This window comes from Phytophthora ramorum (assembly GCF_020800215.1).
Source record: "Phytophthora ramorum isolate Pr-102 chromosome Unknown Phyram_PR-102_s0002, whole genome shotgun sequence".
NCBI classification, from domain to species: Eukaryota; Oomycota; class Peronosporomycetes; order Peronosporales; family Peronosporaceae; genus Phytophthora; species Phytophthora ramorum.
The window spans coordinates 6,015,207-6,033,900 of record NW_027150648.1 but is presented as its reverse complement, the minus strand read 5'-3'; the positions used below and the strand labels follow the sequence as shown (position 1 = coordinate 6,033,900).

At 54.8% G+C, this 18,694-nt stretch overlaps 5 protein-coding genes across 5 annotated transcripts; 3 read left to right on the top strand and 2 right to left on the bottom strand.

Annotated features, from left to right (window-relative positions):
- Window positions 1-666: 666 nt before the first annotated feature.
- KRP23_3172 (Ferric reduction oxidase 8, mitochondrial) lies at window positions 667-2,994 on the bottom strand (the record flags this gene model as incomplete). Its single annotated transcript, XM_067887986.1, has 1 exon — window positions 667-2,994. The coding sequence occupies one exon, from the start codon at window positions 2,992-2,994 to the stop codon at window positions 667-669; it is 2,328 nt and encodes a 775-aa protein (XP_067750533.1).
- A 2,851-nt stretch (window positions 2,995-5,845) lies between these two features.
- Window positions 5,846-6,770, top strand: KRP23_3171 (uncharacterized protein; the record flags this gene model as incomplete). Its single annotated transcript, XM_067887985.1, has 2 exons — window positions 5,846-6,616; window positions 6,708-6,770. 2 exons carry the CDS (start codon window positions 5,846-5,848, stop codon window positions 6,768-6,770), a joined length of 834 nt encoding a protein of 277 aa, XP_067750532.1.
- Window positions 6,771-9,422: 2,652 nt separating this feature from the next.
- On the top strand, window positions 9,423-11,762 carry KRP23_3170 (putative ferric reduction oxidase 1; the record flags this gene model as incomplete). Its single annotated transcript, XM_067887984.1, has 1 exon — window positions 9,423-11,762. One exon carries the CDS (start codon window positions 9,423-9,425, stop codon window positions 11,760-11,762), a length of 2,340 nt encoding a protein of 779 aa, XP_067750531.1.
- Window positions 11,763-11,789: 27 nt separating this feature from the next.
- Window positions 11,790-14,198, bottom strand: KRP23_3169 (Ferric reduction oxidase 6; the record flags this gene model as incomplete). Its single annotated transcript, XM_067887983.1, has 1 exon — window positions 11,790-14,198. The coding sequence occupies one exon, from the start codon at window positions 14,196-14,198 to the stop codon at window positions 11,790-11,792; it is 2,409 nt and encodes an 802-aa protein (XP_067750530.1).
- A 645-nt stretch (window positions 14,199-14,843) lies between these two features.
- Window positions 14,844-15,343, top strand: KRP23_3168 (uncharacterized protein; the record flags this gene model as incomplete). Its single annotated transcript, XM_067887982.1, has 3 exons — window positions 14,844-14,966; window positions 15,059-15,088; window positions 15,176-15,343. The coding sequence occupies 3 exons, from the start codon at window positions 14,844-14,846 to the stop codon at window positions 15,341-15,343; spliced, it is 321 nt and encodes a 106-aa protein (XP_067750529.1).
- Between the last annotated feature and the right edge of the window lie 3,351 nt (window positions 15,344-18,694).

Below are 18,694 nucleotides of genomic sequence, written 5' to 3'. Positions count from 1 at the left end.
CGTCATGCGTCGTGTTTTCCTATATATGTACAGTACACCCTGCATTATGCAGTGTATATACTTCACTCGAGGAGGCTTACGGGAAGCATACGTCGCACCACCAGTTCACTGTCCCCAACTACAATACGTGTAGAGGCGTTCAACCAAGCTCGTGAATAGAGTTGTTACAGTATTTAGTTGGTTAAGTACTTAACATAATAAATGTAAATAGCGTTTCCCGCAGTTAAATAGCGATTAAATACGAATTAAATACGGCGGGAGGGAATAGGCTCAGGTGGTTCAGGGCGACACGCGAGTCTCCATGTTCGCACTCGGCGGAGTGAGCGACACCCTGATCGTGGAGGTGGACCATGCCACAGGATACGATCGTATGCTGTATGTGGGAGCCGCTGAGTACGGAGGCACAGCCGCAGCTTTTGACTCTGAAGAACCGTTTTCGCCTGTCAACGTTGCTACCTACTGTGCAAAGAAGTATCTCGTCGGCAAGGAAAAAAGGGTAACGTTACGGTCTTCATTGCAGTCGCATGCAGAACTGATATGAAAATATGACGGGCGAAAACAAGAAATCGTAGCGGGTTCCTACGGCGGTCTGCTCCCTACAACGTGAATGGAAATGTGGGTCACTCACTCACTGGGCTTCACATTGCCTGGTGGCTCTTCATCACATCAAAGTTCAAACTCCTCCTCGTGGACGTCAAAGTGGCGGACACCGATGGCCGAAATGGCGTTCTCAGTCGCGTTCTTGAGAGCCCCCGGTCCGGAGATGAAGACGCCCACGGTGGAATTCCCATTGGACCCAGCGTCTGGGTGCGTGGACGAGAACTGCTTGTGGCTGTTGTGCACCTTCTGCATGAGTTGAGCCATGTTCGGGCGCTGACCGACCGCGACACGGTAGTCCGTGACGAGGTCGCGGAGGGTGTGGGCGTCACTGGCGTACGGCTGCACACCACCGGGAGTCAGCAAGGACCCAGAGAAGCCGGTAGACCCCTTGTTCCTCTTATCATCGACAAAGGTAAATGCGTAGACTCCCAGCATGGCGACGACAATAACCAGCGTGATTTCCACGAAATTCTGAAGTGGCCAGAGATTGTCGTTGTCTGCCTGCACCTTGCTGCCGTACTTGACGATGATCCAGATGAGGAAAGTCAGGAAGAACACCACAGTGTACATGACAACCCTGCTCGTGCGAGAACGCAGCGGCTCAGCAAACGGTCGAGGCGCCTTGGATGTGACGGCCGTGTCATAACGGGTAGCCGAGACGTGCGGATTTCCAGTGAGTCGATCGTGGTCGATAGTCTGGTCGAGCTGCTCGTTGGTCGGAGCACGCGTGAGGCTGAAGTGTAGGCTGAAGTAGTGCTGCTGCGGGTCCAGCTCCTTGATCTGCATGAGCAGAGGGTGGATCTCCTCCAGCAGCGACAGCTCACGGAACGTGAAGATGAAGAACACCTTCTGACGTAGCGACCCACCGTGTTGCAGCTTGGCCACGATGTCTTCCAGAATCGCGAAGAGCGGAGTGACACCGATGCCGCCCCCCACAAGGCACACGGTCGAGTACTCGTCGTACATCTCGAGGGAGCCGCCGTAGTAGCCGTCCATGTACATGGTCGGCAGCACGTTGTTCTTCTTGCAGTCCTCCGAGTACCGAACGAGGTCGTCGGTCCAGTCTCCGAGCGACTTGAGGAGGATCGTGAGCGTGTCCGGACTGGTCCGTGGCGACGAGGCAATGGTGAAGGCGTGCCACTGCAGCTTGGAGATGGCCGGCACGTTGAGGTACACGAACTGGCCGACCTTGTAGTTGCCGGCGGGAGCGGTGGAGCGCGACAGTACCACCTTGACGACGTCGTGCGAGATGGTCGTGAATTCACGCACCGTCACTGGGGTAAATCCGTTGGAGCTGGAGATGGCGCGGCAGATGACGTACAGCATGACGGAAGGGAAGATCCACGCGAGGATCGGGTTCCAGTGTAGCACCGCGAAAATCGTCCCGAGGATGAAGAGGTGGTGCACGCTGTAGAACGTGTTGTACATTTTGCGTCGCACCCACGATATCGAGGTGAAGCCGATGGACAGGAAGGACAGTAGAGCGATGAGACCGAAGAAGTTCATCCACGGATCCTTGCCCTCTCCTCCGACCTCGCAGTTGAAACACGGCAGAGCCTCCTTGACCCAGGTGCCTTCCCTGATCCAGGACCAGTAGTAGCCAAGGCAGTGCAGGAAAGCCGTGACAACGGTGACCACACCGACCCAGCGGTGGTACTTGATCCCGTTGGCGTACGAGATGTTGAGGAACTCCATCCAGACGCAGTTCCGCGTGGCCGGCAGGAAGAGGAACGCCATGTTGAACACACAGACGAACCCGAAGGTGAGCGCGATCATCTCGAGGTACATGGAGAAGTCCAAGTTCGGGCTGCGGGTCTTCATGCGCTCCACACGCGCCCTGTAGTAGTACTGGAAGACGTAGATGTTGCCACCGATGAGGAACGCGAGGAAGAGGAGGTCGCCGAGACTTCTGTTGATCACACGGCCCAAGATGCGCGGCTTGAGTCGGAGGAAGCGGGCGAGGTTCAGGACGAAGCTGGATGAGATGCGACGCACGTTGAAGTGGCGGAGGAACTCAAGCAGCAGAATGGCCACAGCCATCGGGACGAAGCAGAACAAGAAGAAGAACATGGGGCGCACCATTTCCGAGTGGCCCCCGGCGTTTTTGCCTCCTCCAATGGGGACACCAAACCACGTTCCGATGTTCGAGCTCACAGTGTTGCTGTACGCGTCCGAGAAGTAGAAGAGCTGCCCGTAGGCGTACACGACCATGGAAGCGAGAATCACGACTTGGGCCAGGTTCCCAAGGAAAGCGAAGTTGTCGGCCCACGGAGATGGTCCGAATTGGCGAGGAGAGCTGAGGCTGCCACGCTTGTCCTGGAGGTTATCCGCAGGAGTCTTGATATGGGTGAACTCCAGGTCCGGGTGGGGGGTCATCGAGTTGTGCGGCGCCATGGTCGACCGGTGTTTCACACGGCCAAAAGACAGGAGTCGATGCAGCTGATGCTCACTCGAGTTCTGTAGTCGAGAGGAGATTGGAGAATGAGACGATTGTGAGCAGCTTTCGAGTCGCTGGAGTGTTCGGCCGGAAGCGATTCGTGAGGCGATGGTCAGTTCAATGGCAGCAACGAAAGGATGCATTTACTTTGACTTGTCGTGAAGACCAACGTGCAGATCCACACCTCTCGGGATAAAAGGGGTAGACCTGCGGTTTGCAACGCGCACTTCTGAAACTTGGTGGTGTTGTCGAGCTTGTACTCTAAGGCCGTTAAACGCGCGCGTCTTTCGAGCAAACGCTTTATTACTGAGCCGTCCAGAGCCGTCGGAGCGTGCGCCCTCGGGCCAATGACAAGAGTCTCAACTATCGGGCGATTGCCCTCGCCAATAATTGCGAGTGTTGTCTGGCCAGAGCGTATGACGTGAAGAAGGCTAACCTCTGGCCGTCACCCAGTACTATATGGACTTGCAAGCGTTTGCTGTTACTACAGTACCAACTCGCCGTGGCTCGAACACTGAATGAGAGGCATACAGTATGGGGGGGGGCAACTTCGTTTTCGGGAATTAACAGCCAGCACGATCCCCCGGGAGTGGAGTTGCGGCAGACAAGTTTGGAACCGTGCGGTGCCAAACTGAACTTGAATTTGCGTCGACTCGGCAACTTCAGCCTGAGACTTTTGACTTGCGAGCGCGTGGCACGTCCCAATAAGCTGCAGGACCCTCGTTCGTGGAGAGTAGTACGTAGTTTGATGTAGTCTCTGCGATCCTGAAGACCGCCGGGATACAGTAGCTAAGGAATGGAGGCGGCTACGCTGTTGTCCAGGCTTGAGCTTGGTGGGCGCCCGACACACTGAGCCGGGCTTGTGCAAACTCGTATCTTTGCCAAACGTAGGTCTTGGACTCCATAGATCTCAATATTTTCTAATATCGATGTAGTTCTCCACTGTCGATTAGGAGGCCGGAGCTGGCCCCAGACTCGTCTGTAGGCCCCATTGCGCGTCAATTCATCCCCGGCAAGTGCCATTGGCTAACGATGGCGACTCGACTGTCAAAAGCATGGGCGGTCTCAGCTGATGCGAGGGTTCAGCAACACCGCCTTACCAAGGGTGGCAGGGTGAAAACGCGTAAATCCTACGACAGTAATGCATCAGCGTCGTTACTTGTCCAAGTATCAGACTGTAAGTGCAGCACCCCCGCCGGCATTCACCTACAAGGTGAAGGCATCAGCTGATCGGTTTGGCACGCTTGGATAAAGCAATCAATCGAGACCTGACTGCTTGCTGGCTGCCCGTGCCACCAGAACCGGTGCACGCACCGCAAGTTCTTACAAGCTGTCCTAGTGCTAATGGAGGAATGACCGTTTGGAGCTGGAAATGAAGGCAGAAGACACGTGCCTCTGACCAGGAAGTTGCGTATGGCTAGCAGCAATGTCGCTTCACGAAATCGGAACTAACCACGCGTGTGCTGGAGCCCTCAGACAACAACACGACACAGAATGTCGGAAGGATACCTTGGACTTTTGAGACCGTTCGAACAGCACAACATCGTTGTTTGGACTTCGACAAGCTGCCCATGCTGTCCAACCGATCGTGGTCTGTCGCCGTCGGATAACGTGTACTATTAATAGTACATGTACTCGCTCACCAGCTTACGATTCATCACACGTAGTGTACAACCTTTTTAACAGTAAAAGTCGCCGTCGGACAAGTGGTGTCCCCTCGTGCGCATACAACTCGGTGGTACAGTCAAACCGCGGTATCGGTTGGTTGAGAAGAGACGAACTTGTTAAAGCAATTAGCGAAACACACATCCTGGGCAGCTTAGGAAAGATACCAGCACCTTGGTCCGCTCTTTCGTTTCACGGGAAAGCTCAGGAAAATGCCGCCACATGTGGTAGTATACGTGACGGCTGGTCCCGGTACCGGCAACATGCGTGCTCGCCAGCTACTGCTCTCTCTCCATGTCTCAATCGCCATTTCAACCACGATCTCCGACGGCGACCCGTTTGTCAACAACAAGGATGTCCGAAAGGCGTGAAGCTGGCTGGCTGTCTGGTCGCGCATAAGGCGTGCACGCGATGATGGAGCATGGCGCCGTTCATAAGCACCCATACCATGCACGCGACCAAGACCCGGTCGTGCGACAGCACTCGCCAAGGTGTCGGCTCAACTGCATGTACAGCTAGCGGGTTTCGTTAGCCTACCGTCAAAAGCCAAGACCACCGGCCTGTCCTCGGCATTCGTCGACAGTTTGCGTTATCCCAGCTGGAGCGCCGCCGAGTCCCATTGGCCTGAGGCACGATACCCGCCGTTCTGAAAAGTCCCCACCGGACCAACGCGCAGCAGCAGGCCCGATTTCTTATGGTTGTCATTTTGTACGACCAACTGTCCGTCTCAAAGACCAGGCGAGGTTAATTTGCATTGGTGGCCTGGATTACCGCAGTGAGCCCACGGCCAGCAATCGCGACCGGAGGGAGGGAAGGAGGCTTGAACATGCACACAAAGCTGCGTGAGAGCACATCGCTGCTGCTTTTCGGCTGAACCCTCGAGCCCCCGTACACAGCGCAAACGGAGAAGATCCCGTGTCGCCCCAGCGAATCGAATCGGCTCTCACGCTGCCGGAGGTGCGCGATCGCAATTTTCTTGCATTGCAAAGCTGCAATGCTAGACTATCGGATGTGTAAAGGGGGGAGGAGCGGATGCACGCTGGCGGTGAGTGACAGGCGTGAACTGAGCCCGAATCCACTACCGAGACATGCTGCCAGTCGAGCATCCCATTCTCGTTTTTGCGGTCGTCCTCCCACACCAGCATGGCGAAATGGATCAAGCTGCTGGCACTGGCTGCAGCGGTTGTCGTCGTGAGCCCCCGGACGGCTGACGCAGCGACGTCCGTCGTGATCGGTCGGACGTACACACCGGTGACGCTCACACCGACGGTGGCGTCTTCCTCGGACGATATCGACTCGGACGACGATACCTCCTACTCCTCTTCAGCCGACAGCGACTCGGACGACTATTCTGATTCGGACGACGACGCGTCCTCGTCCTCGAGGTCGTCGGCACTGGTGCCCGTGCCCGACACCTTCAAGATCGGCTCCATGGCCAACACCACCGACACGATCGTGTCGACGTACCGCAACTGGGTCGGCCCCAGCATCGGCAAGCCGTCGGACCCCGCCTTCGACAAGGCCTGCTGGCGGAAAGCGCACATCATGGACACTTGCCCGTACGGCTACGACTACAGCGCGAAAATGTGCTGGGCCGAGTGTCCGATGGCGTATCCGGTCGAGTGCGGCTTCGAATGCTTGAGACAGAGCGACGACTGCGGGTCCGAAGTGTACGCCAAGTTCGTGAGTGTGGCCAACGCCTTCTTCTCGGTGCAGATCCTGGGCGTCTTCGGGCAGTTCGCCAAGCTCTCCAAGACGGTGCGAGTCGGCATCAAGTGCGCGCGAGCCATGTTTGGCACCATCCGTGCAATTGTCAACTACGTGCGCGCGCTCAAGGTGTCGGACCCGCAGACGTCCATGGACAAGGTCATGCTGGCGCTGTACCAGACGAGCTACATCACCATCGACTTGCCGGTGAGTATCGTCATGTGTATGGGTAGATCGTACCCGTGGGAAGTCCTGGACCCTGCTAGTGTGCTCATGGGAACTGTGCAAGTGATGCTAGGTGAGATCCTGGCGCGGCAGGACGGGATCATCAAGTCCTGGGGCAAGTTCAAAGCGTTCCTGACCCACTCCAACTTCACGTACGCCGTGAATGACCTGAACGAGACGGAGATCTCGTCCTTGAAGACTGGCATGGAGTCCAACTCGAGCTGTGGCTACGAACTCCAGCGTCTCACCGACCGCACGTGGAGAACCGTCGCCGAGATGAAGGAGGAAGACCCCGACGTGTCCACGGAGCAGCTTCGAGTGGCAATGTACAAGTCCGACCTCATGCTGCACGACATCCCGACCGTGACCAACAACTGCATGGACCAAATGATCACCGAGTCGGACGAGGCCACCGCCTACAAGACGCGCGACACCCTCCGGAAAACCTACGGAGTGATCGTGGACGACCTGATCAGCAAAGGACGGAGTGACAACGGCACCTCCCTCACTGCCAAGCAGTACACGCGCGTTGTAGCCGACAAGGTGCTCATGACGATCGCCACGCTCTTCTACGTCGACCTCACGCGCATCTCGGGCGCGCTGTCCGAGTACATCCAGACGATCTGTGGCCCCACGCAGCTCATCGGCGAGGTCGACGACGGCACGGACCCCAACACGCTCGGGATGAAGGCCGTCGGAGACGCCTTCGAGAACAGCACCATGGCCTGGAAGCGGCAAGGCGACGGTGTGGTCGAACTCACCTTCGTGAGCACCGACACGAAGGACGTGACCGTCAATATCCTCTCCGGCGGCGACAAGTTCGACGAGACGGACGTGCCGGCAGGGAAAACCGTGACCTGGACATCAACCGTGAAGGAGCTGGGCGGCAAGACGCTGTATCTGGATCGATGGCGGCCTGGGTTCCTGGGTCTGCCTGGTACCGGCGGTGGCTCGCTCAAGCTCTGGGTACCTCGAGCGACCGAAGGTGGCCACTTGGATGTGAACGCGAAGCTCAACGTGAGCTAGATAGAGACATGGAAGTCGTAGTAATCTGTAGTCAGGTGAAGAAATTAATTAATGGTAAGCGTCTTAGAATTGACCAGCATGCTCGTCTTGCAGAAGTTACAGTGCCCAGAACGCCTGACCTTCCGATAGGGCAACAGGAAATTCGTACACCACCATCAACACTTGCGTGTCTTGCACGGCGCGTGCCATTTCAACGGCGAGAGCCGTAAATTCACACAAGGTCGGTCGCGGTTTCTGTACGATCACTGAAGATTGGCATCTGGACGTGTGGCTTTCACCAATAAGGAATCTGATGATAGGGTCGGGATTGTGAACCTCGGCGTCGGACAAACGTTCGGATGGCTGGTCCGTGGACTTCGAACAGCAAAGCCGCGGCATTACCAAGACGGAATGATCGCATTCATAATCCAAGGTTAAAAGATTTGATAGTGGGATTTGTATGGCGATAATACAATACGATCGTGCAAGATGTACTAATATGGCAAGGTACATGAACTGTTGGAGGTAAAGATTTGTGTATCTGGTTCAGATGGCTAACTTGAATGAAATCTGTCGAAAATCACCACACTGCGTGAAGCGACACCACTAAGTAAGGCTCCAACTCCTTCAGGGTGTCCATCAAGCACGGCGAATGAGCCCTGCTTCGACGATGAATAGATTTGGCAGCTCAACCTTGAGACGAGGGCGCGTGTACAAACCTGACTACATGTGTCATTGCGTCACCCAAACAAAGGTCAGTAGAGTACCACGCCCCGAAATTTAGTGTGTGCTGTGACCCACAAGTGCCAACACCACTCGAAGTTATCCCGGAAGGCGACGGAGGCTGTTGCATTCGCAAGCTATACATGTATGCACGCACGGTTAGCAACGTAAGATCTAAAGGATTGACGCTTAGCGTTAATTTGGATTAACACAGTTTAATCGAGCCAAATCGAGACTTTGATCGAGCCACTTAACCACCGACTTTGATCGAGCTTAGGAAAGTGCACCAAGACGCTTATCCGACAGTGGGTGCGCAATTAAAACCGGCTCGGCACGACCGGAACCGACCAGTCAGTCTGTCCACGCTGATTAGCCTTGCGAGTCTGGGGACCGCAATCTACCGCGCGTAAATGGCAACGCTATTGGCGGGCGGCACGAGGACTGCAGACGCATATCTGAGTCGCCCTCGAGATTTGACAAGAAACACGGTTTCGCTGTGAAGACATCCAGACCTTGAGGCCATGGCCGTGTCTTGCAAGCTGACAGTTAGAAAATCACCCACTTCTCCAAGATCGGAGACGTCTCCTGTGAGCCCTTGAGCCGCAGAGGCGAGGGTATTCTCGAAAATGCTCTGCTTCGTTTCACAGTGGCAAGGTATCCTGGATCACTTGGCCAGCAGACCAGAGGGATAACGCCGCTCCACGCAAAGTACCACTGACTGCTTGGGATGATCACCGCTTGATGCTTTGCCCGTGAGACGGCTCCACCCGTCAACAACACGTCCTGCTTGCCACGCGAAATACGATGTTACCATTGGCTTGGCGCGCGTGCCTTAATACTGACGGTCCAGCTTCTGCGTTCGTCTGCTATACCTGAACCTGTACTGTACCCGTCGCTTCTACAATTGCTTCGGCCCACCACCACCTTCGTCCTATCCATACCAGCTTAGCGATGGCAGCCACAGCAACAGCTCGCCCAAGTTTTCACCACTCGACCATTCCGCAAGTTGCTTTCGACTGCGCAAGTCGATCGGTCTCACTCCTAACTCGAACACGCGACCATGGCGCCTAGCAACGTCGACTCCACCACCACTCCTCGTGTCGAGGCCGTCTTCTCTTCGCTCAAGACCCCGGAAGTCGATGACAAGCGCAACAGCCTCGTGGGTGAACCTCGGGCCGCCACCGCCTCGTGGACCGCTCGCCTCCCGCTCTTCGGGAACCTGCTGCAAGTCTTGGTTGCAGCCGCCATCGTCACGTACGCGTACGGCCAGCTCTTCTACTTCACCGACACGTACAGCGACCTCAGCACGACAATCGGCACGTGGTTTGGCGTTCCGGTTAACGCGGACAAGCACGATACCTCTGGCCACTCCGAGATGGTGCGGCCGATGTACTTCTTCCTGTTCGGGTTCCTCCCCATTGCGGCGTCCTTGCTCTTCCTCGAGCTGCTCAAGCACTTCAACGTCCGTCGGATCACGTCCAGCTACATCCTCAGCTTCACCCGCTTCCTGCGCCGCAAGCCCCGCGTCTTCGGGTGGGTGGCACCAGTCAGCCTCGGCGAGCTCTTGTTCCTGCTTTTCCTTGTCGGTGGCAACGTGTACGTGTTCCACTACTACTACGTCAACCGAGTGGAAAAGATGAGGAAGCGCGGGCGGGAGTTCAACTTCGAGCTGTACCTCGAGATGATCGCGCTCACCCTGGGCTTCGTCTGCATCTACAACATGGCGTTCCTCTTCCTGCCGGCCACGCGGAACTGCGTCTGGATGGAGTTCCTCAACATCTCGTACGCCAACGGGATCAAGTATCACCGCTGGGTCGGTGTGGTCACCGTCCTGACGGCACTGTTCCACTGCCTCGGCTACTACTGGTCGTGGATCCGACAGGACGAATGGGCCGACAATGCGCTCCCGTGCTTCGACTGCGCCGTCGGCGGAGACGATGGCCACGACCCGTGGATGAACTTCTTTGGCGAGATCGCGCTGCTCGCCTTCCTGGCGATCGGACTCACTTCCATCCCGTGGGTGCGCCGCAAAATGTACAACACGTTCTACAACGTGCACCACCTCTTCTTGGTCGGGACCGTCTTCGCCGTCATGCACTACAACCCCATCCTCGCGTGGATCTTCCCCTCCGTCATGCTGTACTTCATCGGTCGCGCCATCTCCACCTCCAACGGGTTCCACCCCGTGGCGGTGCGTGAATTCACGACGCTCTCGCACGACGTCGTCAAGGTGGTCATGTCGCGCTCCACCGCTCCCGCCGGAAACTACAAGGTCGGCCAGTTCGTGTACCTCAACGTGCCGGCCATCTCCAAGCTGCAGTGGCACGCCTTCACCATTGCCTCGTCGCCACGGACCAGTCCGGACACGCTCACGATCCTCCTCAAGTCGCTCGGAGACTGGACCGACGACCTCGTCCGGTACTCGGAGGACTGCAAGAAGAACAACGTGCTGCCGACCATGTACATGGACGGCTACTACGGCGGCTCCCTCGAGATGTACGACGAGTACTCGACCGTGTGCCTTGTGGGGGGCGGCATCGGTGTCACTCCGCTCTTCGCGATTCTGGAAGACATCGTGGCCAAGCTGCAACACGGTGGGTCGCTACGTCAGAAGGTGTTCTTCATCTTCACGTTCCGTGAGCTGTCGCTGCTGGAGGAGATCCACCCTCTGCTCATGCAGATCAAGGAGCTGGACCCGCAGCAGCACTACTTCAGCCTGCACTTCAGCCTCACGCGTGCTCCGACCGACGAGCAGCTCGACCAGCCTATCGACCACGAACGGCTCGCTGGAAAGGCCCACGTCTCGGCCACCCGTTATGACACGGCCGTCACGTCCAAGGTGCCTCGACCGTTTACTGAGCCGCTGCGTTCTGGCTCGAGCAGGATCGCCATGTACGGCGCGTCGTTCTTGGTGACGCTCATCGTCGTGACGCTCGTCAAATACGGCAACAAGGTGCAGGTCGACGACGAGAACCTGTGGCCGATCCAGAACCTGGTGGAGATCGCGCTGCTCATTGTCGTGACCACGCTGACGGTGTACGCGTGCGCCAAGCTGGACAGTAAGAACAGCAGCCAGAGTTCGATCCCCAGTCGTCCGTTTGAATCGAGTGCGACGCCCCGAGCTCGATCTGCGCTTCCCGCGGACGTCCACAGCTTCCAGGACCTCATTTCAGAGTACGACGTGGCGGTTGGCCACCGAGCGAACATCTCGGAGCTCATGCACAAGGTATTCGACGGCCACCAAGAGTTCACCAAGGAGCACCCGGCTTCTGCCACTGCCGGCAACTCGGTGGTCGTCTTCTTCTCTGGACCTGCGCCGCTGAAACATGCAATGGAAAACGCGATCACAGACATCGGCACGAGCCACTTCGACGTCTTTGAGGAGGAGTTCGAGCTTTGAGGCGTAGGAAGTGTAGGTCATCTTCGTTCATAATTCAAACTCTTCTGCGTGAATGTCAAAGTCGCTCGCTCCAATGGAAGCAACAGCTTTGGACGTCGCAGTCTTCAGGCTTTCTGGGCCGGACACCAGCACGCCAATGACAGATCCATCGCCAGAGCATCTTTGATGGTGTCCTGCGTGCAGACTGCGTAGAAGCGCTGCCAGGTCTGGCCGTTGGCCAACGCTGACCCGGAGCTCGCTAACTAAGTCACGATATGTCGATACGCCAGCACTGAAGCTATGCTTTCCCTTTGGCGGTAGCAGGTTTTGTTTGAGACTCTGCTCCTCGACAGAGTATCGCGTTCTCCACAGCTTGTAGCTCTCGTGGGCGTTGCGTGTCCACTTCATCACAAGGACGCCACTGTAAACGCAGATCCCCGCAGCAAATAGTGCACAAACCTTCACCGCAGTCTGCACCACCCAGATACTGTCTTGTAAGCCGTCGACCAACTCGCCGTTGCCAAACTGAAAGACCGCCACGAGGCCCACCACGACGGCAAAGGTGGCGAACTGAACCATGCACATGCCACTTCGGTCGAACGTGGCCCCGAACGGACAGCCTTTGCTTGCTGTGTGCCTAACAGCTCGCGTTTGATAGGAATTGTAAGACGCCAGCGTCGTTGCCGACCATTTCGTGCTGGGGTAAAGCGGCGAGTCCAATTCGTCGGGGCGAGGTGCGCTTGTCAGCGCTAAGTGCACAGAAAGGTAGCGCCCTTGAGGGTCCAAGTCGCGGACACGTGCCAGCAACGGGTAAACCTCCTTCAACAGCTCTACTTCTCGCATCGCGAAGATAGCAGCCACTCGTCTAGGAAAAGGACTCCGCCCTTGGGCTCGACGGTTCTCTGCTGCGACACAGACATCCTCCAGCACACCAAGCATCGGTGTCATACCAACTCCACCGCCAACCAAGACCACCGTGCTGTAGGCCAAGTAAACGTCAGCCAGAGACGCACCGTAGTAGCCATTGACGTGCACTTCAGGCTCGACAGAGTCGCGTCTGCACGCTTGTTCGTACAGCATCAACGCCTCCGTCCAATCTCCCAGCACCTTGACGAGTATCGTCATGGTGTTGCACGAGGATTCGTCGTAAAGCGCCGCCCGCGGCGATGAAGCGATGGTGAAGGCATGCCACTCCAGGCGCGACACTGCCGGCACGTTCACGTAGACGAACTGACCCACTTGGTAGCGTCCGCGTTCGCTTGATGCATGGGTAATTACAAGTTTGCAGAGTGTAGCAGACAGCGCCGAGAAGTGCACGACTTTCGCGGCTGTAGCACCATTGCAGTGCGAGAGCACGCGGCTCACGAGGTAGGCGACAAACGTCGGGAGCAGGAACCACAGCGCTCGAGCCCAATGCAGCGCCGTGAAGACCACGGCCACGAACAGGAGCTGGTGCACGTTGTAGAACACGTTGTACAGGTTTCGCCGGACCCACGGGATGGACGTGACGCCGATCAGCAGGAAGCACAGCAGCGCGAGTTCACCGAACACGTTGATCCAAATCCTCCGCCCCGTGCGTTCACGAAGCGAGCAGTCCCAGCACGGGAGCGCCATCTGGGCCCACCGCCCGTCCTGGAACCAGCACCAGTAGTAGCAACCGCAATGGACGAAGCCCGTGAGCACCGCAGCCACCCCCATCCATCGATGATACTTGATGCCGTTCGCGTACGAAATGCCCATGAAGTCCATCCAGACACTATGACGCGTAGCCGGCAAGAAGAGCAGAGCCAAGTTGAAGACGCAGTTAAACCCCAACGCGTTGCCAATCATCTTGATGTACTGAGGACCTGGTTGCGGCCCTGGTGGCTCTGGAAGTGGCCAATCGCCCGTAAAGTGTGGCCTGTGGCCGTGGGGCTGAGTGAATTTGTACCAGAACACGAGCGCGTTGCCGCCGACCAACACCAGGAGGAACAGCAGCTCGCCGTAGCTGAGCCAGTGGACTGACGGTCTCCGACGCAGAAACTTTGCAACACTCCACACTCCGCGTTGCGTACGGAGCCGACGTAGCCACTGCAGCACAACGGCACACAGCAGCGTGGGTGTCACCCCAACCAAAAGTAGATAGGACGGATCGACCATCTCTTCATGAGCCCCCCACCACGTCGCCACCATCGACTGCAAGTGGTTCCGGTACAACGGAGTCACGTACGCAGCTTGGCCTGCAATGGAAACCACGAAACAAACAACCACGAGCGCTGTCAACGCAGTGGAGAGTGCGACTCGCCACAGATTCCACGACTGTCGACGCTTGCGACGGACATTCGGCTCTGATTCTGGTTCGTAGGCGTCCGACACCATCGTGTAGCAACCGACTGCCACTCGAAGGCTGCTGCTTAGCTCTTGGCAGTCGACGGAGAGCTCTGCAGTGAGACGGTGAGAGATCGGAATCCGTTCCATTCCGAGTCGAGTAAACGGATGGCGAGCTTGTTGACGCACTTCGGATAAGTCCGCACACTGAAGATTTATTTCTATCGTGCGGACATTAACCGAAGGGTCAAATATGATGGGGGGACCTGAGCACGCGTCTTGCACGTGCCACACGGTCCATGATTGGCCCCCTGCGTGCACTGCAACTCAATCCCGCTTCAACTTCGTTTATAACGTTCCCACACACATGAAGTGATTGCCTACAGCAGTTCAAATGCTTGAGTCGTGGCTTCGACCTGAAGTTGTCGACTCAGCGCCTTCAGCACCTTCGGTACCGCAACATGTTGACTTTTGGTCAACTGGAATAGGAAAGCTACGACTGGTGAGCGCTCGACCACTATCAATACATGTAGCGGCAGTTTCTGCGATTGATGGAGCTCTTCGAATATTACAGCTCGTCTATCGATCTATTCAAGCGAATAAATTAGTCTTTCAGCAGACACTCGCCATCACGCTCTCAATATGGAGTGAATAACTTTGGCCAACTTTGATCCAGCGTTGACTACATGTATACTTACGCTCGCTTATAGTCCAACACTGCAAATGCCGACAACTCCTCAATGTTTTAGACATTTGAAGAATTTGCATGTGTACATTCCTTTCTTGGGGACTGGAATGGACCGAGCGCCATCGCGGTTCCAGCGCACCCTCCACGCTTTGCCATTGGCGTGGTTGCCTACAATTCCGTTGGATTGCATCCAACATCCATCGTGGCGCTGCCTGTTACAAGCATTACCAGTCTCACTAATCAGCATTCAATTCTACGTCACAGACCTCGTAGTTCTTCCGAACGATTTTGCTTCGCGATGACCCCCCAGTTCCTTTAGCAGTACCACCTCGGAATTTTTCGTTATCTTCCTGTAAGTATCACGGGGCTTCCCATTCTCTTTTCTACCAGTTCCTTCGCCCGGAGGGATCACAGTTTATTCTCTCCCTTTATGACACAGAAGCAGGGTTTTGAGACGATCTACATGGCGAATGTTGCTGCAGAGTCTCATCAGTACACTGCTCATTGCAAGGCTCGATTAGATAAGGACCATCGCAAGGACTTTCCGCTGGGTATGATCAAGGTCGAAGTCGTTCCTGCAACATTGATGCAGCAGGACAACAAGTAATAATTTGTGTTGCTGGGTATTTTATTCCACTTTAATTTCCACCTTATTTTATAATAAATTCTCACTCAATCTCGAAATTTTGTGGGATTTTAAAATTTAACTAAAAACGATCCCCCCCCCCCATCTTGTTTTGCCTGAACTGGGAGCGAAGCAGCCAGGATACCGAGGAAAGGGACACCCGCTTCGCGCACGTCCACGAAACCCAGCACGAGAGGGGAGAAGATACCGATAACGACGAGGAAGGCGCACGTGAACACACCTTTGGAGGAAATCGAGGTCGAGGGAGGAACTGGTACATCATGGACACTAACGCGCCTATCATTATTGAGATTAATGCTGATAATGTTTGCTGCAGCGTGACGCAAGTCACTTCGAGTGTAAAAACCGACCGACTACGTTTCCGCTGCTCATGGGTTCGTCAAGGACACTGAAAGCGACGACGACAACTAACCGGATAAAGACATAGACGATGGACTAGATGATGACGCTATCGTGAGCGCTACGGCTGCCCACAACGCTCACGATAAACTGATTGACGACGCTACCGTGGACACTGCGGTTGGTATCGTAGACAACCGAGGGCAAGGTGCTGCGGAGGGGACCAGTTCCCGTACGTTTCTTTGATTTGGTTATGTTGCTTGACTGTATTATTTGCTTATGTTGTGTGTTTGTGTTGTTTGCTTCGATAACGAAAACCCGAATGGTGATGCTGCTTGCTGCGGCGGATGCCAATCATGAAGATACGAGTGGTGCTGCTACGGAGGGTACCGTTTCCCGTAACTCGTTTTACTATTATTATATTGCTTGCGTATGTTGCTTGATTATGCTGTTGATTATTTTGCTGTCTCGTTGGTTGGTTCTTCCTATAGCACTAGGAACTGGATTAAAACGAGACAAAGGATCAGTGTGCTCAAAACCGTCACAGAAAAAAGAACGAGAGCGTTGCTCGGCGAGACGGATATTGATACCCGAATGGCGAAGATGCCACACAAAAGCAACAACACGTGCCAATGTGTCCGAAAGCCAACAAGTCGAGCAAAACCTTGGGAAGCCCGTGAGAAGATGAAGAAATCCCATTTACCAGTCAGAAACTATGTGCCGGAGCTACCTCAAAAAGTGCTTGACAGTTGGGACGAGTTTGAAACAACACTGGAGAGCTACGCGATCGAGAACTGCTTGTGTTTCCGAGCTCGAAGCTCCGAAACTCGGGCAAAGCACAACATGTATGTATCATTCCCACGAAAACGTCAAGTTGGGTTTCATCATGTACTGGACGTTAGGATCCCCATCAGTAGTTTAGCCAAATAAATTGGCAACCGTTAGCCCAAAGTCACTGAACATTTGAACGATCTAGCGCTTGACAGGGCCTCAAATGCTGCTCTCGCGCTCGCCATATAACGGTTGGAAATGTCTAATATCCAAGAGAACTGAAACAAGTTCCTATTCAACAGTAATTAAGTATACATGCATCTCAAGGAATTGTGTGCCTGTTTTTTTGGGGGCCCAGAAGTCAGCGACCATCACCAAACGCTTGATACCTGGGAGTCGGCTATCAGTGATAAAGCGAGTCAACTTCCGTTTGGGGAAAACAAAGAGCTCAATGACCGAGTGCGTGATCGACCTGCGGTTGACTACAGCTACAAATTTGCATTTAGTGACAGCAGCCAACAAAATCCAAGATTCCTCCCACTTGCCCATGATAAATGGAAGATTGTTATGCACAACCTTTAGCGTCTGCAGAGCCGCTCACAGCTCACTTGTGTCTATGCAGCTGATCTAATGTGAGCAACAATCCCATGTATCAGTTCAATGACTTCATCTTTTGTCGCCTTGGTGCACTTACTAAAATGTTCCACTTGTCCCAATCATTCACTCTTCATTCATAGTCACAATCTTAGTCTTCCGCACACCGTGCGGTGCTATAGCATCCATGTGTGTCATTCAGTCAACCGAGGGAGGGGGCGGTTGTCGTCTGCGTGTTCACTACCAGTGTCTGTAGCCAATGTTAATCTTGTAGTTATGCTCTTCATATCTATCGACAAATTACCCTAGTTATGTCGGATTCTCGCTCATTTATTCACCGATGCCAATGCGGTTGCGTTCAGTGGTCGCCCAGATGACGGGAAATCGTACAGATAGCCGTCTGTCAGGATCGTGTATACACGTGGTCTGTGCAGAAGCTCCTAGCGGTTCAAATGTACTTTTTCTCTTTCAAAGCAACTCATGGATACGGTTTGAGGTGTTCCCTGGGTTCTCATACTCGCATGCGCAACAGTCATGTGCGTGCTGTCGTCGGTTGTGGCCTCGTTTTCGCATGTGTTTGATTATCCATGTGGTACATCTTGCTTTCATATTTCTAGTGAGCTGTTTTCACACTTACCCGTTATGTGGGTCTGTGTTCACTCAGTTGGGGTCCCTCGTGTTACTGTGCCACACCAGCGCACCATCGGTAGTATTCATCGTTACCGTCGTCCCTCATATTGTCGTGAGATATCTTTTGTCGATCTCTTGTTCTTGCTCGGAGCCATGTTCATCCGAGCACAGTTCTATCGTTACTATAGCTTTCCGCGTAGATCAGCTTGTACGAGATCGGCGCCTCCCCCGTGTAGTTGCCACCCGCTGTGCCGACAGCGGCCGTGTCGTCGATACTCGTCATACCTTCTGACATTGTACATGTGCCTCATCATTTCCTTGTACTTGTAGTTACGTGTGTGTATAGTTGCGTCCCGTATGCAACCCAATCTTCCTGCCGCTGTATTTGTTGTCATCGATCATCCTCCGGTCATCGATCAGCCTTCAGATTTATATTGTACCCTTCCTTGAAGCCTGAACGGATGCGATCTTTGTTGTAACCTTTGGGAAGAATCGCTTGGATTCCCACCCGCCTTCCTTGGTGGACAAGGACACAGCTAGTACTTGGTGTGGTCGCTATATCTCGGAGGATTTGGATGTACATCCTTATACCGTGCGGGTACCGGCCTTCCTTACTCTTGTCCATTGCCTTCCCGAGGGTCAGAGTGTACACGATACCCGCCACTCCATGTGGGCGGCCGAGGATGCCGCCACTTGATCCTCTCCTCGGACACCTGGCGGTTTCATGTGATGTAGTGATTTCAAGTTTGTGTCCACGCTGAGACCAGGGTAAGCCTGAGGTGTGCTCAACTGAGCCTTAGGACCAGAAGTTAAGTCTTCGGACTGGTGTTCCATGGGTACAAAACCGCTGCCCCGCACGAACTCGACAAATATGTCTTAGGAACAGTGTTACACGGTACGATATCAGTTCAAGACCCATAATCGTCTGGGTGTCATTATCCGGACAGCAACCGAGTCTAGAAGACGTTAACACAGTTG